Source organism: Platalea leucorodia (genome assembly GCF_965183815.1).
Source record: "Platalea leucorodia genome assembly, chromosome: 13".
Taxonomy (NCBI): domain Eukaryota; kingdom Metazoa; phylum Chordata; class Aves; order Pelecaniformes; family Threskiornithidae; genus Platalea; species Platalea leucorodia.
Window position 1 is genome coordinate 16,632,859 of NC_138835.1, and position 23,190 is coordinate 16,656,048.

General features: G+C 51.6%; 1 protein-coding gene across 9 annotated transcripts; it reads left to right on the forward strand.

The window, feature by feature from the left end:
- The first annotated feature begins 136 nt into the window (after positions 1-136).
- ASXL1 (ASXL transcriptional regulator 1) lies at positions 137-21,864 on the forward strand. 9 transcript variants are annotated; one of them, XM_082326174.1, is made up of 12 exons: positions 137-209; positions 9,103-9,185; positions 12,059-12,167; positions 13,294-13,414; positions 13,489-13,586; positions 13,927-14,020; positions 14,295-14,447; positions 14,867-15,030; positions 15,135-15,231; positions 15,726-15,831; positions 16,298-16,913; positions 17,641-21,864. In XM_082326174.1, the coding sequence occupies exons 1-12, from the start codon at positions 138-140 to the stop codon at positions 20,569-20,571; spliced, it is 4,644 nt and encodes a 1,547-aa protein (XP_082182300.1). In that variant the 5' UTR covers position 137; the 3' UTR covers positions 20,572-21,864. The 9 variants fall into 9 exon arrangements, with proteins under 9 accessions (XP_082182300.1, XP_082182307.1, XP_082182301.1 ...); XM_082326181.1 differs by lacking the exon at positions 137-209 and adding an exon at positions 844-917; XM_082326175.1 differs by lacking the exon at positions 137-209 and adding an exon at positions 4,285-4,396.
- Positions 21,865-23,190: the final 1,326 nt, after the last annotated feature.

Consider the following 23,190-nt stretch of genomic DNA (forward strand, 5'->3'; position numbering starts at 1 on the left):
TTTGCCTTCTGAGAGCAGAGACGAGTAAAAACCTGCAGAGAGAACTCCCGGCCAGGCTCCAGCCCCTTTCCCCTGGAGGTGGCCTCTTTGCTGTTTAACTGACTTGCGCCAGTCCAGGTGCACTGAGCCACAGGAAGATGCGTGCTTGCAATTCAGCATTTGGCCTCTGTGGGAAACAGATTTTAGTTAGGAAATCAGAAATGCATGAGGTACGTTAAAGTGTGTTAGAAGCAATGGGAAGCATGGGGATCGCCTCACAGCATCACCGTCTCTCCTTCTGCACTGGCCCTTTTGCTGCACTGGGCTTTTTCGCTGTTGGGCAATAAGAAGACAGAGTTGAAAGTCATCTCAACAGAACCAGCGCTCCAGAGCTCCGTAGTGAGAACCAAATGGGGTTAAAAAGCAGAGGATCTGTTCAAACTTGACTAGGTGCATAGTTTTTCCTCTTCCTGCCTGAAAGACCGGCATCGTCATGTGGGGTTAAGAAGCTGGTCTGAGCAGGCAGGACGGCAGCGGTCAGCAGGTATCCCCCAGCAGAGAGCTGTGCCTCCCTTTAGAGCTGTAGGGCAAAAAAGGGGTCTTGAAAGGAACTTTGCGCTCTCTAGAAAGGAAGCGATAGAAACTGAAGTCCTTTCCTTGTTTACAGGCCTAAGTAAGAGCTTCTCTAAACTGACCTCCTTCAGACCTCACCCCTACCAACAGGAACCACCTTGTCAAAGAGTCCATCTGCACGCCAGTGCCAGCTCCACCGCTTTCTTCCTCTCTCTTGCCTCCATCTTTACCCCTGGCATCTCAAACCAGTGTCCATACTAAGACTTTAAACCGTGGGGTGGCGTACGGCCGTTTTCTCACATCTCCCACCGTTGACAGGACGTGTAGCATCGGCTCAGCCCCACCTTCCCGGCAGGCTCTCCCCGGTAAGCTGGGCGGAGGGTAGAGCACCGTAATGCGGGGCTGCCTTTGAGGGCACTCCTCTTGCGAGTGTGGTCCCTTCCCTTGGTGTCTGAGGAGGTTCAGCGTTCGGTACCTTTTGTGCCTCGCCTGTTCCACGTTAGCAGCTTTCCCTTTGCGCCTCCCAGCCCATGCAGAGCCCGCTGGGAGTGAAAGCACATGGAACCGAGCCCGGGTAGTGGAATCTGGTATGAATTCCAGGGGTTTTACTTTGAAAACAAGGGAGGACGAACTCCTGCTTTTGACGGTCTCCTTGCAAAGCTGCCCTATGACTGAAGCAGGCTCCTGTGGCAGGGTGGAGGGAGGTGGAACTGCCCTGCTAAGGACAGAGTAAGGTGTCCCTGTCTAGTGTCTCACGGCTCATTCGTCTGTTTTAGTTCACTGTATATTGAGCCTTGGGGTGTCACTTTTTCTGGGTGCTGTTGGCTGTCATCCTCTGAACGGTTTTACCCGTTTCCCTCACTGATGACTTCTTCCAGACTGACATGTGTGGGTGTCTGAGGAATTGCCTGTTTGTAGAAACGCTCTGCTGTGTGGACTCTGCCTTGTGTGCTCGTTCGGTGTCCGCTGAGTGACTTCACCCAGGCTGGAGAGCTCCGTTCTGCTGACCCCCGTGAGCAGAAGGAACCGAACGCTCAGCACAGCTCACCTCTGCATCTTGCGGGCACGGTGCCTCGGTGAGCCTGCTGCCCGGGTGGGCCCGGCTAAACGCGAGCTCGGCGGCTTTCCTTCATGGAGTGCTTTTCTGGACCACAAGATTAATATATATATACACATATATGCATATATATCTATATATATATTAGTTTTGGGGGAGGAAAGAGGAGTTTGCTTAGAGAGCAGGCATCTGACAAATTTCTTTCAACCTGAACATGGAAACCTGGCATAATCTCCCTTTTGACAAAGCACTGTTTATGTGCAGAGAGCCTTTTAATTGGCTCTTGCTGCATAGTATAACGTCACCTTCTCTTCCCTCTCCTCCCTCTTTCTCTCTAGCACATAATCTTCTGTACTTTGACATTTTAAAAGATGATTGTATGGTGTAAGTGCTCAGAGAATTGGAATGAAACAAGGGGGGTCTAAAACCTGAAATAGCAACAAAACATGTAACGGCATATATGTGCCTAGCGATGTACACGTATGTTTTATGTGAATACGCATACACAGACGCCGCTGTGTCTGCACATGCGCACGCCTCCCCGGCCGCTGCTGTTCCATAGGGAATTCTGTCTGAAACTCTACGCTGGGCGCTCCCCTTGTGGCAGGACTGGTACAGTGGAAACGGCAGCGCAAACCCGAACTGTTCTCGTCGTAGTGTCGATAAGCTAGCTGGTTAATATGTCCGAAAGGCTCTGCTTTTCATTCTGTAGAAATTCATTAGCAAGGTGAAAGAAATTCAGTAGGGTGGAAAAAGCATAAAACTGCGTATTTAGTCATTGTATTTAAATTGGAGCTGTGGTTGGAGATTCGGTTAGTGTACTCGGGGGCAATCTCAGATTGCTACAGAAGCTTTTAGATTCTCGTTCCGATGGACTTACCCTCGACCAGATACTCAGTGGCACTGATATTAAGATAAAATACATTTGTCTTAAGCTGTACAAAAGTACTGAGCTCTGAGTTGAAGTTTTTAAGAAACATTCCTGCCGAGTTTGCCCCTCTCCGGGCGTTATCTGAACCATCCGGGCTTCCTGCAGGTTAACGGCCAAAGCCAGGAACTCCAGCCGACTCTTGGAAGAGGCCTCGGACAGCGTGCGCCGTCATAGTTTCTTCATAGGAATGCTTAACATCCTTCTCGTCTTTGCTCTGATCTGTATAACGGGGTCTTTTTTTAAAAAGCGAGATGCAGCAGAAGTCGGCCCTTGGCTCTGGGAGCAAGCACTGCCTGACGCTGCAGCGTAGGAACTAAAGCACTTTCTGAAAATCCTTAACATAGGTCTAGCGCCTTTTTTAAAATATTTGCATGCTGCTTGAATCTTCCGAAACACATACCTCCCTCACAGCATCTCGGGCTCCGCTGATGCGTTATACAGATCAGATCAGACTTGTTCAGTGGGTTTTTTTAGGTGTAGTAAGTCTGCCTTCACTGAACACAGAGTGCTCGCCGAGCTTCAGCGAGGCACCCGCAAACCTGGATCCGTCCTCTCTCCTCTCTGTGACGCTTAACGCGCTGCAGGCTTTAAACGGTTCAGCGCGGCTCCTGTGGGTCTGTTTCTGCCGAGTTAAAACACAAATTGGAAAAGAGAACCTGCAAAAGCCATAAGTAGGTGTGGAGACGGCACCGACAGGAGACCACTGGTCCTGTCTGCGCCGCGCCCTGCGGCGGCGGGTCTCGCTCTCGGTGGTCCGGGCGCTTTTACCTCCGTCGGCCCCCCTTCTTTTGGAAAGGACGTGCCCAGGGTCTCCCCGCGGGCCGGCTGCCGTGGGGGAGCTCCCAGCCCCTCCAGAGCCGCTGGTCTCCACCTGCTCCTCGGCCAGCTGTAGGCAGAGAACCTGTCGATAGTTCTGTCCATAGTTTTACAGCTTGTATTTATTTGTATCATCTCTTTTGTCTAGGAATGTAAAGTGATCCTAAGATACAACGTGTAATAAAGTCAATAAGATTTATTGCATCTATCGAAACGTGCCCGGTTTTCATTCTTAAATTGTAAGGGGGGGGGGGGGGGGGGGGGCGTTGAGTTCATGTTTTACGAAGCCTTGTGGTATTTTTCTTCAGGAAAAACAAAGGCTCTGGGCAAACGACGCGATTATTTAGCGGCACAGCGCCAGCCGGCAGAGCTGCCGGGGGCCGCGGGGGAGCGGCGAGGGCGGCGGCGGCGGCACCCCGCGCCCGCGGCGGCCCAGCTCCGGGGGGCCGAGGGGGGAAGCGCCCTGCGGGCAGAGCCCGGCGCCCGCAGCGCCAACGGCCGCAGCCCCCGGCCCAGGGCGCGGGCGGTGCCCGGGGGAAGGCGGGGGCGCGGCGGCGGCCGCTCCCGGCAGGCGGCGCGGCGCGCGGCGGGGCGGGGCCCGCAGCTCCCGGCAGCCCTCGCGGTTTTGTTTTCCTTCAAACGGGGCCCAGGCCCGCCGCGCGCCCGGCCCCGCCCCTTCGGTGGCGGCGCTCGCGGGTCCCGCCGTGTCCCGCCGCGGCCACCGTCGCCGAGCCCCGCCCCTTCCCCCCCGCTCCCGGCCCTTTGACCCCGTTGTTATGTCGGGCCCGAGCCGCCGCCGCCGCCTCCCGTAGCGCCCGGAGCCGCCCCCCGCCTCGCGCCCCGCCCGCCCCGCCCCCGCGCGCCCGCCGCCCGCGCGCCCCCGCCCCCGCCCCGCCGCCGCCCGCCCCGCGCCCGCCGCCCGCCCGCCCGCGCGACTAACGGTCCGCGCCCGCCGCGCCGCCGCCCCGCGCGGGAGGAGGATGAAGGAGATGAAGCAGCGGAGGAAGAAGGAGCGCACGTGGGCCGAGGCCGCCCGCCTGGTGAGGCGGGGGGGGGGGGGCGCCGCGGGGGGGGGGGGGGCGCCGCGGGGGGCCCCGGGGGGGGGCGCGGGGGCTCCGCCGGGCCCCGGGGGCCTCCCCCGCCCGGGGGCCCCGCTCCTCGCGTTAACGGGGCCGCCCGCGGCGCGGGGGGGGGGGGGCGGGGGCGCTGCGCCCCGGCGGCGCGAAGCCGGGGGCCGGGTCTTGGCGGGGGCGGGGGCGGTGCCGCCGGTGCCCCCCGGCTCCCGCGGCCGGGGTCTCTCCCCCCCCGGTTGTTTTCCTTCCCGAGCCGGGCGGGAAGGGGACGAGCCCCGGGGCGCGGCGAGCGCGGCCCCCGGCCCGCCGAGGGGGCCCCCCGCCCGCCGGGCTGCGGCGGGTCCCCGGGCCGGGCCCTCGGGGGAGCGGCTCGGTGGTCGCTGCTGGGTTGCCGCCCCCGCGGCCCGGGCCGGGGCCGCTCTCGGTGTGAGCACGGTTCGTTTTCTTCCTTGCAGATGACTTCAGGCTGAGCGGGAGGAACCGGAGCCTCCGGAGCGAGAGGCCTGGCCCCAGGCCCGGGCAGCGCTGCTGTCAAAAGTTTCTGGTTTAATTCCCGAGGCCGCGGGCTCCTCCCGCGCACCGCCGGCGCGCGTTCGGCCGCCTGTCCCGGCGACGGCACCGAGCGTCGCTCCGCTCGGGCCTTCTTTTGTCGCTTTTGGTTTTAGGAGGTGTAGCCGCGGGTGTCTTAGCCTTTTTGTCTTTGCGGATCTGCTCGTTGAAGGCTTAAGCTTCCAAACCCAGGTCTGCGTTGATGGCGTTTGCGTAGGTCTGTCGGAACGCTGCTGTCGTTCGACCGTCGCGAGGGGAGAAGCGTGGTTTCCCTCCATGAAGCGTTTAAGCCGTATCTGTCTTGAACCCCACCTATAAACTAAAAGAAAATAAAAAGAGCTTCAGCATCTTTCAGGTAGCGAGTGTGAACTAGTCAGAAGTTTTGTTTAAGGGCGCGTCTGGAGGCGTTGAGGCGCGGCGCGTGCCCCCGGGCGCCGGTGGTCGCTGCCGTCCGCTTCTGCGCTGGCTGGAAGGAGCTTGCTCCCTTCGGCCTCTGCCTCGGAGCTGCTCGCTCTCGGTGACGCGGATCTGTGCGGGTACCGGGGTGCCAGCGCGTGGAGAAAGGGGTGATCCGAGCCTGCGGCCGGCGTGAGCGCATCTCTGCGGTTCCCCCCGCCGTAGCCCTGCCAGCGGTACGGCTGCGAGGACACGGGTGTGCTCGCTGTGCCGTGTACGGACGTCTGTAGAAACGGATTTATAGGGCTCGAGGGCGTTTTGTTTCCTTGCTTTTTCTTTCTTTCTTTCGTTCGTTCGTGTGTGTGTTTGTTTTGTCTTTGCCTGGCCAGGTTACGCACTGGAGCACATAAACGTGCAGAAGGAACAGTGTGGGTGAGTCCAGCTGAGACTCGTGTCTGGTACTGAGGATGTTCGGGATGGGTCTTGGTGCTCCTTCTGAGTAGGATTTGTTTGGCTATCGGACTGTTTTCTTACTGCTTGCCAAGAGGAAACCTAACCAGACAAGCATCTGTCGTCCAGTAACTTGCATAATCTTTTGTGTGTAAATTATAATATCTTATGTGACTTTGCTTGAAAAACTGGAAAAGGACATAAGCTGCCCGCTGTAGAACGTCCCTGCGGGAATCTGGTGGTCTGGTACTTCATCGTGCATTTCTCTTTGAGATCCTGGTTCTGCGAGCCCCGCGCGTCGCCGCAGGTGGCAGGGACGCTTTCCTGGTCGGTGCCCTCGGGGACAGGGGCAGCGCTAGGTGACCTTGTGCAAAGTCACCTCATTCAAGTGTCCTGAGCTCTAACAGGTGAAAAAAAATCCGGATTTATAGGCTGCCCAAAGCAGCACAGGAGGCTGTGGCTCTAAAGCTGTCTCCTAATGCACCTCCTCAGCCTCGCTGTGCGATGGGGGAAGGATCTCGTGGCAAACACGGTTCCCCTTGCCTGTCTTTTGGCCAGAACCTCAGACACGGTGGGTGCATGAGATGTCTAAGCCTCAACAGCATCTTAGAGCCATTGATGAACCAGAAATAGAATGATCTCATACTAGATTATCCACTTAGAGAGACCTAGAGTTGCGTAGCTGCGCTTCCAGCTTGCAGGACTGATTGTAAATCCACTAAAAATAGATCTTTATTTAACACTAGTCTTACACATGCTCCCTGTCAAAATGCTTTTAATTTTCCTTTCTGATGTGCACTATTGTATTTTGTATTCCTCTCGACGTTTCTGAGAATCATAGGCAAAAGCGCTTTTCGGTGTTGCTGCTCCTACGGAGCTAATACTATGCGCCTTCCATAAAATAAGCCTTTAAAGATTCGTTGCAACGCCCAGCACCACAGGACTGTTCAACAAGTGCCGTCAGAGCTCGATGCCTAGTAAATGAATTGGGGGAGGGATGTAAACTTCCATAATTAGGGACATAGGAACCCTTGACCACCAGTATGATAAATGGTGGAGGGGGGGATCTTCTTGGGGGTAAGGAATAGCTACCGTCGTTTACGTTGCGGGTCCTGATGGCGGGTTGAGGTGGCACGGCGGTGTCGGGTTGGAGAGGGGTGGAGGGCCTGGGCTGTGGCGGCTGAAGCTGCAGGATCTTCTCTCCCCCAGTTCTTCCATTAAGCAGTCTGTACACTTAATATCGCTGTTGATTGGAAATTGTTCCCCTGAGCACAGATTCTTTTATCTTCATGCAAATGCTCATTCGCGCTCAGTTTTAGGCTGTGTGTTTTGCTTGCTGTGTCTGCCGCTTGAGAGAGGCTTTATGAGCGGTGAAGAATTTCCTTATTTTTCGGAACAGGCGTGTTCCATGTTGCGAACCTCCCGCTCGGCGCAGGAGCGATGTGTTTCCCTTTGAGTGACGGGGGGCGACAGTTCATGGGGAAGGCATGGAAACGTCGTCACCTGTGGAGGTTTTTTGATTAGCGAAGGAAGAAGTGTGATGGCAGTGTGCTGACGGGAATTAAAATTGTTTACTCTCTCTGAATATGGTTTATCGCTTTCTTTGATCTGTTCTTTAAACTCCTTGTGTTTTCATGGTGGTTTATCTCAGGTTACGTAGGTCCCAAATGTCCATCCCCTACCAGGTTAGCACCACCGGTGCTCATGGTCTTCAAGCAGCTGAAAAATACACGTTGGGCGGATGTGATTTAAGAAATTCCTTTTATCACAAAATAGTGTTGAAGTGCAGAACTACAGTGACACGGGTTGGGTTTTTCTTTACTTGCAGAGGTTGGAGATGGTATGGAGATGCAAACGGTGCCCTGCACAACATCTTTTTTTCCAAAATCCTGTTCGGGCGACTCCAGAAGGCAGACCGCAGGCTCCGTGCCTCGCCGCGGTGCTGCAGTGACTCAGTTCTAGATGTCGCTGGTATAAATGGGGCATTTGGGTTCCTCCGCTGGCTTCTCGCACAAGTCAAACTGAAAGACAGCATCATCGCGTCGCTGACTCCTCTGAGGCATGGTGACAGATGAAATCAGGATTGCGCACCGTTGTGGCCATTACGTTGGGGGAATTTAGACCACAGTTACGATCAAAAAGTTCCCGAGTGAATACCCGTTGCTGCTTTTCTTGGACGTTTCAGGCCACGTCCTGTGCCTGCATCGCAGCCTTTTTGCTCGATCAGACCCAGAGCCTGTTGAGTTCGGTGTCGTTTGCATTCAGCGAGCAGCGCTGTCTGCTTCAATGGAAGGCGCAGGAGACGGCGCGTGTTAGGCAGCTGTAGGGTAATCTGCTCCCAAAGAAACGTCGTGGTTTACATCTACTGCAGCTTATTTTTGTTCCTTGTTTCCTGTTTATGTGGGTATCTTCTTATCCACAGAAATGTCCGGTCCTCCTTTTGAATCCTTGAGTTCTTGCTTCTAGACATTTTGGAACAGTGAGTTCCACAGGCTTTAAAAAAGAAAAATGTAATAGCCTCTTTAGTTCTTCGCACATAAGTGGCAATTCTGTTCTTCAACTATTAGATGAAAGGACGAGTTGTTATTTATTGCATTGCCTTTTTAATATCTGATTTTACTCATTTTCTTTCAAAGGCCAGCAGTCCAAATCTTTTTAGTGTCTCTAGCCATAATTTTTTTCCCCGTCCTTTACTGTTACTGTGGTCCTTTTCTGAATTCTGTCCTTCGCTGGCAAGAATTCTGACTCTTACCCGTGGTACCCTTCTTGAGATGGAGCGAAGATGAGTGCAGTAATCCAAGGAAGGTACGCTATTGAATTATACAGTTGTACAGTAGTACTTCATTGGCAGGAAAATACTGGATGCTTTATTGAGAGGTAGGAAGGTACACGGCAGGGAGAACATTTTACATCATTAGAGGTCGTTAACCACTGTACAGTTTTGAAGGTTGTACGTGGCAGCAGCTCGGTCTAACGTATATTGGAGTCCGTGGTAAAGCGTCCACTGGTTTCATGCTACGGGGTCAAGGCCAAATTCTGCTGCTCTTGCTCTCCTTCATGTTTGTATTTCAGCTAATTAGGGACCAGATTAAGGTGAGCCTTTTGTGATGCTTACCGTGATCTAATCTTGAGGTAGTCTGAAATTTTTAGCATGTGTCTTTTGCAGACAAATAAAGTTTTAAGAGGCATATTATTGGGTCTGAGCCGCAGCTTATGGAGTAGTTCTGTGAATGCAGAAGCAAATTCTGTAATGACATATGGTCTTTCTGTCTTTTCAGGTGCTGGAAAATTACTCCGATGCTCCTATGACCCCAAAACAGATTCTGCAGGTCATAGAGGCTGAAGGACTGAAAGAAATGAGGTTAGTATTGATGATCTTGTCTAAAACATAGCGTGGAGCATGGTGGAGGCTACACATGAAGGCTTGTGTTGCTTCGTGCAATTCTACCTCATCTCCAGCCCACTTTTCTTCTTCCTTTTTTTTTCTTTCCAGCATGGTTATTTCAGATGACAGCATAGACATTTATGTACAGGTTGTGGGTTTTTTTTCTTTGACAATAACTGGAAGCCGTTCTTGGATTTTTTGATAACATACAGAGTCCCCTTAATCCATCCGTTGTAAAATAAATGCCGATTGCAGACCAGACTCCTGCATTGTGTTTCGCTTACCACTTTCTTGTACGATTCTCTCGTAAGTAGCTCCCAGTAGTTTCTGCTATTGTGATTCTAGTTTGAGAACAGTTTAAGTTTCGTGTCCTCTGATGCTTCATTTCTAGAGCAGACATTATGTTTTAGGAGACTCAAAAAAAGTCGTCTTTATTTTATATGACTATACTGGCTTCTGCTCAGATTTTCGAGCACTGTGATAGCGCAGCTCACACTGTTGTGGCTCTTGACATTGTACGGAGGAGATGCCCATCTCAACGTGGGTTTTGTATGGAAAAGAACCTGATACGGAGCCTCGGAAGCGACGGGAGTGGGAGACTGTTTTCCTTGGTTAAGTTCCTGTGAACTTCCATCTGTTTCTGTGACAGTAGTAGAAGAGAAATACAGAGTGTCTTGCAGATCAAAGAAAGTAGGTAACCGTGATAGTCCAAATGCCTCAGTTAGTGCTGCGTGGCAAAAAAAAGAAAGTTTGCCTACGAGGGACAGAAAAAGCGGTCTCTTTTGGCTGCTGCCCATTGATTGACTTCTGGGGAATCCAGATGCGTGGACTGTTTCTAGTCCTGCTTCCCCCTCACCATGATTCTGTGGACTGTTTTCCACCGTGGTGGTTGCGTTTCCTCAACCTGTACTTCACCCAGCCGCTGAAGGTAACCTCATTTCTTCTGGGACCTAACAACTCAAAATGTTAGCTTGTTTCTGCTCCTTATTTGTGTCTGAAATCAGGAAACAGCTGGTATGGTTTGAATAGTGAAAAGTGATGATGCGTACGGGGTGCCGTGTGTAGGAGTTGCCATTGTTTGGAGAGGGACGATGCCAGCGTGTGTCGCTGCGTCGATGTCGGAGCTGCTGGAACGCCCCCCTGCCACCGGCGGCCCTTGCCGAGGAGATCTCCCCTGGTTTGGGGATGGGTGGTGGTTTCACAGCTCTGAGTGGAGTTCAGACAGGCTTTTAATGAGGACCTTCGTATAGCTTTGTTTTAATCAAAACTCTGCACCTTTCTTACATCAGACCTTTTACTTAAGCAGCTAGTTGAAGATCTACGTGCGTAGGCTGTCCTCTGCTAAAGGTAATGGCAGGTCTCTCTTCGCGCCCATAAATTATCTCGGTGCTCTCCCAGTTTTGACAAGTGACCTGTCACAGTACATAACTAAAGACCAGACTTTGGAGCATGTGTCAAGTTAAATCCCACAGAGCTAAATCGTTCCTTTAAAGGTCAGTGTTTTTCCCTTGGGATATCTGCTTTTCCTTCCCCGGCCGTTAATTCTCAGCTTTAAGAAAAGACTGTTTTCTTCCGAGCGTAATTGTTCACAGGATAAAGGCAGTGATCCCGCCTAGCTAAATACGCAGTGGGCTTTGCCGGTACTTGTATAGAAGCCCTTCCTGAAACTCCATGTCCTGAAGGAAACGGCTTGGTGGCTCGAGAGGTTTTTCCCTTCCAATCAATACCGAGCCGGCGTTCCCTGGTCTGGGGCTCGCGCTGGTCTGTTGGGAGCGCCACGTTCCTTACCGGCGGCGTTAACGGTCCTGCGTGGCTGATGCTCGAGCCAGGATGCGTGGGCCCAGCACCGTTGCTGAATTCTAGCTCCTAGGAGAGTGTTAATTGTTTGCTTTTTTTCTCAATTCGGGGAAAACTCTTTTATTTTGCCGTTCTAAGAACGTGTGCTCTGCGGCTGGTTAGCATGCTTGGAGTGTCTGTTAAGCGCAGACAGGAAAACACCGTCTAACAGGACAGAAGGCTAGAAATTTTTTTCGTGGTATCTAAAAGTGATACAGGGTAATTCTGTCTGTTGCCAAGGCTTGTGAAGAAATGTCCGAAAAACAAACGCATTCAGGGTGGAAACAGAAATTGTTCTAAGTTTTCGATTTGAGAATGATTTGCTTTGAAGTACTCTGTCTCAATCCGGTTTTCAGTTTCACTTTTAATAACAATGACATCAATGCTGCTTTAATGTCTCTTCCAGGTAACTTTCTGCCTGCACATGTGTGACTTATTGGAAAACATGAGATTACGTGGCACAGAAGTTCCACCAGTGTGAGCGTAGGATGGTTGCTTTAACCAAGGAGTTATGTAGGACTTGACAAATTAGTGCATCAGACCTTTTCTCTCTAACTCTGCTAGTGCAGTTTTGCCTGCGAGATGTCAGGGGAGACATTCCAGAAACACGTATGTGTTTATGCTGGTTTTGTTTACATCTTTCTACTGCTGAATAAATCTGGGGGTTTTTTGTAAAATCAATCCGACTCTGGAAGCTTCAAGAAGAGAAAGGGAGGAAACAGGTAATAAAAATCAGAAACGTCTAAAAATGGCTGAGTGCAACTTGAAAATTGGCATAACATTTCCTGTTTTCCACCGATTGCTTCGCTGTGGTGTGTTGAGGCTGATGTACAGGTCAGAAAGGAGAACAGTAATACTGTTCTGACTGAAGTGCCCATCCCGTGAAGTTAATGAGCATCATCTCTGTTCCCCTCAGTCCGCGAAACGGTGCTCATCTAAACAGATCTTTCAGGCTGTTTTCTTGATAAGGCCATTTCTTACAACGTACTGGTTTCTTTCTTTTTCTCTTTCAGCGGCACGTCTCCCCTAGCCTGCCTCAACGCCATGCTCCATTCCAATTCAAGGGGAGGTGACGGACTCTTTTACAAACTGCCCGGACGCATCAGCCTTTTCACGCTCAAGGTAAATGCTGAGCTCCTGCTCCCAGCCGAGGGCCGAGGTGCGAGTTCTGCTCGTTAGGCGTAGCTGAGTGCTAAACACCGAGCGTCACGTGAGCCGAATGTGCTGCGTGTGAGATCGTCATGTGAAAGAGTGTCCGGAATTCATTATTTCATTAGCGCTTGTACCTTTCAGCTATATTCAGTCATATATGATAAATTCCTTCTAAAAACCCCTATTATTTATTGAATTGCACAAGCAAGATAAATCCTCTTATTCCAGTACTCGGTGTCCAACTCGGGTGGCTGCTTATCAAAACGGCCCCATTCACTCCTTTTCTGCCAGCCACAAGGGAACACGGCCAACCAATAAATTAAATTGGTCCGAGAGCTTGTAGCTACAAGTAAAATCTTGATAGGAAAATGTATATTCATTCTTCTGGTTGGTTGTTTTGTGTTCCACTGCGTTCTGTGTATGTTTAGCGCCACCATTTTCCTCAGATCTTGAAGTGTCTCCAGAACGTTTTTTATTTTTAGTTTATTGTCCCTGTAATCTTAAATGTTGAAAATGTTTCTGGTCTTAGGCTTTTCTTTTGCATTGTTTTGTGCTGTTGGATTCCCTGATAAATATCAGCGTGATAGACAGCAGGTATCTCAGCTATTTCGTTTGCATCTTTTTTCCCTGCTCTCGGAAAATTTTGTTGAATTGCCATATTTTGCTGAAAATAGATGGCATTGAAATAGCTTTGATTATACAAGTAGTAAATACATTTCTTAAGCTTACTATCTTGGTAATTGGCTGCTCTGATGCTACCTGTTCTTTCGTAGCAAGAATGAGATACTTCTCCTTAATCGAAACTGCTTGCTTGCAGAAAAGTGCAATGAATTATTAACCTTGTGTATTTTGGATATGTTTGAGTTACTCGTCTAGGAGGTGTCTATGAAGCGTGCTAGAGGTTTAGGTGACTTCTGTTCCACTACGAGCCCAAATATACTTAAAAATATCTTTCTGCATCAAGGATTAAAATAGAGAAGATGGAAAAAAATTAAGCTTAAAAACTATATCCACTAAACCGTCTGTTCCCGGTGGTTGAAGTCGTAGTGGTTGGGAGGGAGGACTGTAGCCACCCCGGTTCTGTTTGCCCGTTTAGAAGGATGCCTTGCAGTGGTCTCGGAACCTGTCAGTGCCAGAAGGGGAGGAGCTGGAGGATACAGCAGATGCAGAAAGTTGTGAGTCCAATGAAGCAAGCACTGTGAGTGGTGATAACGATGGTAAGTGTCTAAGGACGTTAATCTTGAACTCTAGGATCTACTTCTGGGTCTGACTGAGTGCCCGTCTCTTTCAGTGTCTCTTGATGAAACCTCCTCTAATGCCTCGTGTTCCACTGAATCCCAGAGCAAGGGACCCGCTCCTACCAGGGAGAGCTACAGAACCGCCTCCCAGGTAGGAAAATGTGGGACTCCTGGGAAGCACGAGGCCTCTCGAGGGGGGCTTTCGTTCCTGCCTGATAGTTGGGTGAGCACGACGGGGACTAGGTGTGCGCAGGTGCCTCAGAGAGCTCTGGGGCTGCCTCCTTAGGTGGGGAGTTTGCAGAGTGGGGAGGGATCATGTACAGGGAGGTAATTCTGAATTCCGTGCTATTCATAAACGTAATGGCACCTGAAGGTTTACCTAGGAGCTAGGTAGTTCTTTAACTGGGAGATGTGCTGCTTAGGAGCTTATTTTACCCCTCCATAATGTCTTTGTTCCTTTGTTTTGTTCTTGGTTTCTTTCTGGACCTCAGACAACCAAACAAAAGAAAAAGACTGGTGTAATGCTGCCACGTGTTGTCTTAACACCACTGAAAGTAAACGGGGCGCACATGGAGTCTGCCTCCGGTGAGCATTGCTTTTCTTGTGGCGGTTTGCTAATGACTGCGTGGATAGCTTTTAATCAGTTGTCCCTAGTTATCTCTAAGTTTGCCCGAGGATTTCTTTCACACTTGGTGAGAATGCATGTGACTGTAGAGAGCTGCGTACATGTTTAAGTAACTGGGCAATACCCTGTAATAGCGGATCGGTTATTAGCAGATAATTCTTGTATGTTAAACCACTCTCCAAGTTGGGCTTCTGCTGTTCTTCCTGTGTTTTTATGAAATTGTTTTGCTTTTAGGCTTCACGGGAAGGCACGCTGATGGGGAGAGCAGTAGCACATCCAGCAGCAGCAGCAGCTCTTTGGCCCTGTGCAAAGCCACCTTGCGTAGTAGAACAGAAATAAACAGGGACCCTCCGCAGCTTCTGAGAGGTATCCGAAAGCCCACAGCTGGTAGGTGCTTCTGACTACAGGCAGAAGAATAACTGGCCATAAAAGCGGGCAGTGTTGAAGTCCGTGTATATCTGAGGAAACAGCAGGGTTCTCTTCCTTCAGAAGGCATATGACGATCTTAAGGCTCGCGAGCCGGACCTTCCTCCCCGAACATTAGGGAGACAGTTGTTTAAAAGTTTGCCGACTCGGAAGAGCAGCATCGAGAATTGTGCCCGAATGTGACAGAAACGCGACCTCATCTCAAAATCCCAGATGCGCGTCTATTAATTAGTGTGTTTGAGAGTCTGTCTTCACACTTGAATGCTGCAGTCTTTTCTCATGTATCTTGCTCCTTTTGCTGTAGTAGTTTGACATGAATTTCTTGCTGAAATACTATTATACAACAATGTTTATTTTATTTGCCTGTCCTTAAACTACAGGGCAAATGAAACGAAACAGGGGTGAGGATATAGACTTTGAAACACCCGGTTCCATTCTCGTCAATACAAACCTGCGGGCTCTGATAAACTCCAGAACCTTTAATGCGCTCCCATCGCACTTTCAGCAGCAGCTTCTTTACCTCCTTCCAGAGGTTGATAGACAGGTACGAGGGTGCAGCACTTGGGTGGGTTTCCATTCACTGCATTGCCTCTTGCTCGCGGAACGGCTGGAGCAAATGCTTTGTTTGTCCTGGGTTTGTCCCGTTAGGTTGGGGCCGATGGGCTGATGCGTCTCAGTGGCAGTGCTCTGAATAACGAATTCTTCACTCACGCTGCGCAGAGCTGGAGGGAACGCCTAGCTGATGGTGAGTGGGTTTGCTTTCCCAGGTGGCTGGAGAATAGGCACTCATTTTATGGGATTTTTTGGTTTTTCTTTTACAGTTAATGAATGGGAATTTAGTCCAGCTTTGCAGTGTACCTGGCTATGTTGCCCCCAACTTTTCTTTCTTTTGTCTTTTTTTTTTTTTTCTTTAAAATCCAAGATGTGTTTTCTTTTGGTGCCATGGGACCTTCTGAACGAAGCGCTGGAGGTGTAAAGTAGTGCCAGACTTATCTTTCCCTAAATGGTGGCCTGTGTCTGGTAAAACATGATTTATTTTTTTCCAGACTTGAGGCTGTGTGACCGTTGCCCTGAAGGAGTTGCAGGCAGCACGGGGACCCATGGCAGGGTGGAGAGCAGGGCCATAACAGAAAATCTGTCCTTCGCATATATAGCTACTGTACTGTTAAAACACAAAAGATTGCATGTGCAGAATCCGTTTTGTTTGGAACTGAATTTCACTTTCTTGCTTCCGTGTAGGTGAATTCACCCATGAGATGCAAGTTCGAATTCGGCAGGAGATGGAAAAGGAAAAGAGAGTGGAGCAATGGAAAGAGAAGTTCTTTGAGGACTACTATGGACAAAAGTGAGAATTTTTACCTCATCTCTCCTGTTCTGTCTGTGTTTGTGCAGGTGGCAGAGCGTTTCTGCTTGTGGATGCCTGCGAAGATGCAGCATAAACTCCTTGAAAAAATACAGGTTGTGGGGTGAATCTTTCAGGCTGTTGCTCCAGGAAAATCCGTAGTGGATTTGGCTGGGTCACAGCAGGGTTTTGTAGCCTATTTTGTTTCCAAGACAAGTTAATATTACTCGTTTTCCATCACAAATCTTTACATTTCCTTATTTTTCTCATCCCCTGTGATAGTAATGTGGGATAGCAAACGTATAGGTTACCTCGTTGCAGACTGACCTGATGAGGTTTTCATGAGTCTCTGCTTTGCAATCTGCACGTTCCTATGTATAGTGGTGACAGCACAGCTATAAGTAAAAGGTGAAATGCTTAAGTTAGGATGGGCTTTAGCTTTTAGCTAGTTTTTATGTTTGCCTCGTAGGTTGGGCTTGACCCAAGAAGAATCCCAGGAGCAGAATTTGGTGCAAGAAGATGCCGAGAACAGGACAGGACTGTCTGTGAAAGGAGAAGCAAGACTGCCGCGCAGTCCTTCTACGCGGCAGAGAGACGGGCACTTCAAGAAGCGCTCCCGGGCCGACCTGCGATGCAGAGCCAGGCGGAGCCTGTACAAATTGCGTGAACCTGAGCAAACAGAGGCTGCCAAAGAGACTCCTTCTGCGGGACCGGATTCCTCTCTCCATAAAGAGACAAAGCCTGAGGTAGACCTGAAGAAAGACGACCTGACGAGCCCCTCGGCGGCAGTACCGAAGCCAGAGAGTTCAGAATTGCCCCTCTCTCCAGAGACCTCCAAATTTCAGAGTAAATCGGAAGATCTGTCATTGGCAGCTGCAAACAGAATTCCCAGTTTGCCCCAGGAGAACTCTGCTCGGGAGCCAAAGGACCAGAAGAGGAAATGCTTTGAGGAGGCTGCCTCTGCGTCCTTCCCCGAAAAGAAGCCCCGGCTTGAAGATCGTCAGTCCTTTCGTAACACAATTGAAAGTGTTCACCCAGAAAAGCCACAGCCTACTAAAGAGGAGCCAAAAGTCCCACCCATCCGGGTAGGAAAGAGAGTTATAGCTGCTTGGTGTCTCAGGGCTGTCATGCTCAGTAGCAGCAAAACATTATTAAAATGTCAAGTGTTGTCATCTTAAGAGAAGAAGTGGAAGGGTTTAATTGGTAGAGCTGGCTAAGTACCTCTGATTACCACGGTTTACTATCTTATTTAGACAGGCAAAGAATGGGAAATCATTCCAAGGTCTTTGCAGAAGAGCACAGAGTGACCTTGACTTACTCTTGGTTTGCATTTCTGTGGATACAGAAATCCCTTTTCCTGAAACGAGCTGACTTGTTGCAAAAGAGACCTTCAGATCATACCCTTTATCCTGTGTAGTTTCTCGGTTCCTTTCCTTTTGGGCAGAATCTTAGTATTCCTTCTGGCTTTTCCCATTTTGACCAGAGGTATCCATCTTGCTAGCCTCAGGGTAGTCATCCTGATGTAAAGGAGACCATTTTGATTTCTGAAGACCTGAATGTAAATCAGTTATTTTGTATTTGTCTGCTGGCTCTGGTAAAACAATGTTAACAAGAAGTGAGCTTTACATAGGGCATGAGAGAGCGCATGAGCAGAGGTTACGGGGACCGTGCTGCTTCTCTGCCAAAAATAGTTTTTAAGTTGGAATTTTAAATTTTTGTTGAGTTCTTGTGATGAGCAGCTGCTAATAAAATGCATTTCACTGTCTGAAAATGGTCAAGTGTTAGAACTAACGGCTTTTCCCTTTCTTTCAGATTCAACTTTCACGTATTAAACCACCCTGGGTGGTTAAAGGTCAGCCCGCTTACCAGATATGCCCCAGGATCATCCCCAACACGGAGCCCTCCAGCCGGGGCAGGACCGGGGCCAGAACACTCGCAGACATTAAAGCCCGTGCTTTGCAAGCCCGAGCCCAGCGAGAAGCTGCCACAGCTGCCATCGGAGGCGGGGGTGGCCCAGGCGGAGGGAGAAGCACTGATGAAGGAGGTGGTGGAGGAGAACCCAGCAGCCATACAGAGCACAGGAGATCAAAGAGAACTCATGGAAAGCGTTCGTCAGATCTACAACGAACACAATTACTGTCGTCTCTCCATCTGAACGGAGGACAGGCTAACTCCGAGGTGGCTGCTCGGGAAGCCAGCACGGATTCCTTCCTCTCTTCCAGACAAGACCCCTTTTCTTCAAAGAGTGAGGGAAGCGGCGTTCTGGAACGCTCTCCAGGCGCTAGCTCAGGCGCAGCTCAGCCTGGTGATGGCTCACCTGGAGGGCCGCTCTGTGATGCTTTGGCGGGGTCGTCCTTAGACAACGCAGCTCCTGAGCGGCAGGAGGAAAGCCCCGAGCAGCTCCTCTGTGACCCAAGGACCGAAACCCCGTCTTGTGTTGCATCACAGGAGAGGCAAAGCGTAAAGCTGAAATGCGTGGTTCCTCCAGTAAACGGTCTGTCTTGTTCTCAGGTGCAGGGAGCTGCGATCGGTCCGACGGGAGACAGGGTCGTGTCAGAACTGAAAGGTGTTAGCGCTCCGGCCGTGCAGCTGGATTATCGTTCTGACGTAAAGGAAAATTCCTCCAGTTGTCCTGCGCTTCTGCCAGAATCGTCGTCAGGAGGTAAAGAATGCCACGAGCCAGGAATGGTATCTAGATTTAGATTTAATGGCTCTGAAACAGTTGTGGAAAAACGTGTCGCTGATAGCGGTAACTCGAAAACAGTGACTCCTGGAGCGGAGAAAGCGGTCCCTGCACTGTATAACTTTTCACACCTGCAGGCAGGGAAGGAGAGTGATGGCAAACTAAGTCATGAAGAACAGAATACAGAGCCTCCGGTGAAACCCTCTTTACACGATGACTTTATTTCTCGGAATAGGATAGATACCTCTGAAAAACTTGTGCAGCTGAGGGAGAAGTGCCCCAGAACAGAACCAGAAAGTGCACGTCAGCCACTGAGAGAGACTCAAGAGTTCAAGACAAATGGAGATGATGAAATACAGAGCACGCACAGTGAAACAACAGATACTGCCTCAGATTTTGACGGCGACGTAGCTGATGAGAATATAGAGATGGATATATGTTTCAGAAGCGTCAGCTGTAGGGAGGTGGCTGGGAAAGACCCGTCCTGTCACGGCAGCGCTGAGAGATGTGGTAGGATTAGATCAAAATCATCTGTGGAAACAGATCGTCTGGCCTGTGTCGTGGACTTCCCTGCAGTCGCAGCGATGAGCCCTGCGCCTCCATCTCAGAGACGGGGACCACGTGCACCGCTGCCCCAGAAACCCGGGCGGCTGGCAGCTTCTGCGCGGCCCCTATCCTCCGTTGAAACCAACAACCCTTTGGTGATGCAGCTGCTGAAGGGGAACCTTCCGCTGGAGGACGTTCTCCCAGTATCTCACGCCAATATCAAGCTGGAAATCGCACAGCCACTGCTGGACAAGCAGTCAGAAAGCCTCTCCCTGCGAATGGAGGGAGGTAGCAGTTGCTATTTTGGCACAGAATCTTCTCCAGAGGTAGGAATAAAGACGAGTGCCCTAAGCGGGAGTGATGACTTCCACTCGGTGAGCTCTTCCATAGGTCCCCAGGAGAAGAAGTGCGGATCAGGGGCAGCGTTGCCCGCAGCAGAGGATGCGGAGGATCAGTCTATTCCAGAAAAACATTCCAAAGTTGGCTCGACTTTAAGCTGCCAAGACCAACTGGCAAATGTGGCAAGTGCCTCTCAGAAGCCTGAAGACAGGGGTCCTCGGGAAAGAACATTTTCTTCCTGTAGCTTTGAGGAGCCAAAGGAGTTGCCCAAGGCCCAGCGGGTGCCGCAGCACAGCCCATTGACAAGCGTCATCACAAATAAAAATCCGGAGAAGCTGAACGCCTCTGCAGAGCCTCGGTTTTTATCTCCAGCTGTAACTGCTCTTGGTCCAAATCAGACAGGGGGTACCTCGGTCAATAAAAGTTATGTTGGAGTTCAAGGCAAAAAACTCTTTGGTTCTGGTTTTCCTTGCAACCCCAGCGTTAGACTGCATCACTCCAGGGCTTTGGATCAAGTTTCAGCCATGGGAACCTTGTCCCCCAGCAAACAGATCCCTCCGAACAAGAGCTGTGCATCGGGAGAGGGAATGCCAGCGGCAAGGGAAGAGTGGACTTCAAAGCAGCACGCCAGCGCCCTGGGAGGAGTGAAAAATGAGAAGGTGCTGGCCTGCGGCAGCCCAGCCAAGGGTAACACGGAGAACCGGGAGGATGCAGCACAAAACCCCGCGGAGCTGGCTGAGCGTTCGCAAAGTGCTCCCCTGGTCATGGACTTGCCGTTTTTTAAGTTTGCGAGGGAACCAGGAAAAGGACACAGTCACCCTTTGGAGCCTTCTTCCATACCCTCTCAGCTCAATATCAAGCAAGCGTTTTATGGGAAGCTTTCTAAGCTGCAGCTTAATTCCACCAGCTTTAATTATTCATCCAACACTCCAGCCTTTCCCAGAAGCCTTGCTGGAAGCATGATGCAGCTAACCCACAAAGCGAACTTTGCTGCCAACCATAACGCGTCCCTTTCTGTGCAGATGTTTGCCGAGAGCGGCAGCGTTGACGAGATATCGTTCAAGTGCTCGTGCAGCCTCAAAGCCATGATCATGTGTAAAGGCTGCGGGGCGTTCTGTCACGATGACTGTATAGGACCCTCTAAGCTTTGTGTATTGTGCCTTGTGGTGAGATAATAAATTATGGCCATGGGACAAGTTGTATATTCAGTGTGTGTATTTTGATAACGACTGATCCTAAAACCTGTACACAAAATACTATTCTGTTTATAGTAGAAATGCTATTACACTTCGTTTTGGTGAGGAAAGTTGACTTGCCTTCCCACTAAAATCTACGGCGCAAACCCCTTTCTTGCTCACGGTTACACTCGGCTGCTGGGCTGCGCCCCACTGGAGCGATCCTCCGCTTCGTGCTGTCGTGGGAACGCCGGTTGTGCTCTGCTGCGCGGGCCGAGGCCGACACCTGAGCGACAGGCAGTTTGCTGTGGACCCTCCGGCGAGGAAATCTTTACATCCAAAGGAACTGGAACAGGGTGTTTTCTATTTCAGGGCTGCGCTAGGTGAGGCCCTACAGTCTTCCACTCTCCCCTCTGCCATCTCCATTCCTGGTTTGCGTGGGCAGGACCGCCGGACAGCGAGTGCAGGCACCGAGCTGCTCTGCAGGGGACGGTTCTGTACGGCCTCCGGACGCTGCAGCAGAACGCGGTGCCCAGTAGCGCGCGCTGCAGGCGGCCGTAGCGCGGCTAACCGCGCGCCGGCACCGCGCGCCGATGGAGCCAGCTCGGAGGAGGCAAGAAGAAGAGGAAAAAAAAAAAAAAAAGCGGCCGGTGCCAACCGAACGCCGTCGGCTGGTCTGCAGGAAGGTGTGTGGCCCGGGGCCTGAGTGCCTGGCCGAACTCTCGGACCGGCTGATGTGACTGCCGCTTTGGGCTGGCTTGCCACAAACTGGTGTGGAACGTCGGAGGTTCCCAGCAGCTCGTCTGCGCGGCCAGCGATCTCTGCGCTGCAGCCCTGCCGCGGGGACCTTAACGCGACAGCATCTGACCACTTGCAAGCGTCTAGCTGTGCGTCTGTGTGATGGTCATCTAACATTTAAAGCAGTGTTTTTTCCTTTTTTTTATATTTTCATTCTTGGATGTATAAAGTGAATTATTTGGCTCCTGTAAGTATCCTCTATGCATCTGTTTGATCATGTATTTATATGTTGTACACAGTACTGGCCAACTCTGTAAATGGATGTAATGTACATAGAACATAAAGGGTTCTTTTTTTTTTTTTTCCTTGGATTTTCAGGCTCTCCAGCAGTATTGCATTAAAGTGGTGTTAGTTATTAATCTGCATCCGTAGTCAGAGCCGCTGTATTCCCTCTCGCCTACCGTGAGGCTCAGGGCGCCTCGGTTGCGGCAGCCTCGCGCTCTGCCCGGCGCAGGCAGGCGGTGAGGTGCCGGCTGGAGCCCGACCCCATGGCGTTCGCCGAGCCCAGCCCGTTTCCCTGGTCCCTCCGCGAAGCCGCTGCCGCTTGCTGTAACTGATCGCGGAGAGCGGGGCTGTAGCTGCGGTGCAAGAAGGTGAGCGTCCCCGTGCCGCCGTAGGTGGAGAGCAAAGCCGCGACTCTTCCGCTTTGGAGCAATGACCAGTCAGGAGGGAATCGCTGCGGCGGGGGGAGAAGCTGGCTGTTCTATTTAGGCAGGCAGTAGCAAGAATTGTAGGGGGTTTATTTTCATTTTTTCTTCTTGTCCCTTTTCTGGCTCTATCCTACCTCCCTTGGCCATGCACTTTGTTTCTTTCTTTAACCGTGCAAGTCCCTGTTTGAGATGCGAGCCCGGGGGAGGCACCGAGTTCAGTCGCGAAACGGTTTATCCTGAACGCGCCCGCCAGCCTCGTGTCGTGGGAACGAGCGCGACCGTGCCCCGGGACGGCCGGGGCTGCGGCGGTGCCAAACCTGCTACCAAAGCCGGGGAGCGGAGCGGGGGTCCGGCTCTGCCTCCCTCGGGGCCGCTGGAGCGTCCAGCTCGCGCCGCCCCGGCTTGCGGAGCCCTGGGGCCTGCCCGCGTTCGTCCCCTGCGGTACTGGAAAAATAAACGCTCTGTAAAACCTGCGCTTGTGGTTGCAATCCTCTTTTTCTGAAATCCTCCTCTGTGCTCTCTAAGGCAATATCGCTTTTCCTTTCCTCTGTTTTTTTAACCGGGAGCGTTGCAGAGCTCGGATGATTAAAAGGGGGCTGTGCTGCTGCCTCGGCTTCGTTACATGGGGCTTCAGGCGCTTGCGGATAACCGAAGGCGCGCGGGCGCTGCGGCCGCTCTGCCTGGCTCTGGGGAGGTGGCTACCGAGGGCGCCGAAAGCAGCGGCCTGCGGCTGCGGATCCCGGCCCCGCTGGGGCCATGCCTGCGGGCAGCCGCGCCGGGACCGGCCCGCGCGGTTCTACCGTCCTGCCCAACCGTTGGATAACCGGATCTGGAAACGTTTTCTAGAGAGCGTAACAACGTGATGCCAATTGTACTGATTATTGAAACTGCCTGTAAACCGAGTTTACTGACGCGTCCTTTCTCTCTCGTTTCCAGGTAGTAAGAAAGGAAGGTGAGCTGGTAAGCGTCTCATTGCGCGGATCTCCGCGAGGCAGACGGTGCTCTCGTAAACGGGGCAGCGGGGCCGCGGGAGCGATCGCATCCCCGCGGGGCACCGACATCGCGCGCCCTGACGTTCTGTCGCGCTGCGGTGGGAACGGCGGCGGTGGTGCCCCGGTCTCCCGGTTCCTCCACGCCGCTAATGCCGGGGGGCTGGGGGTCGGCGGAGCCG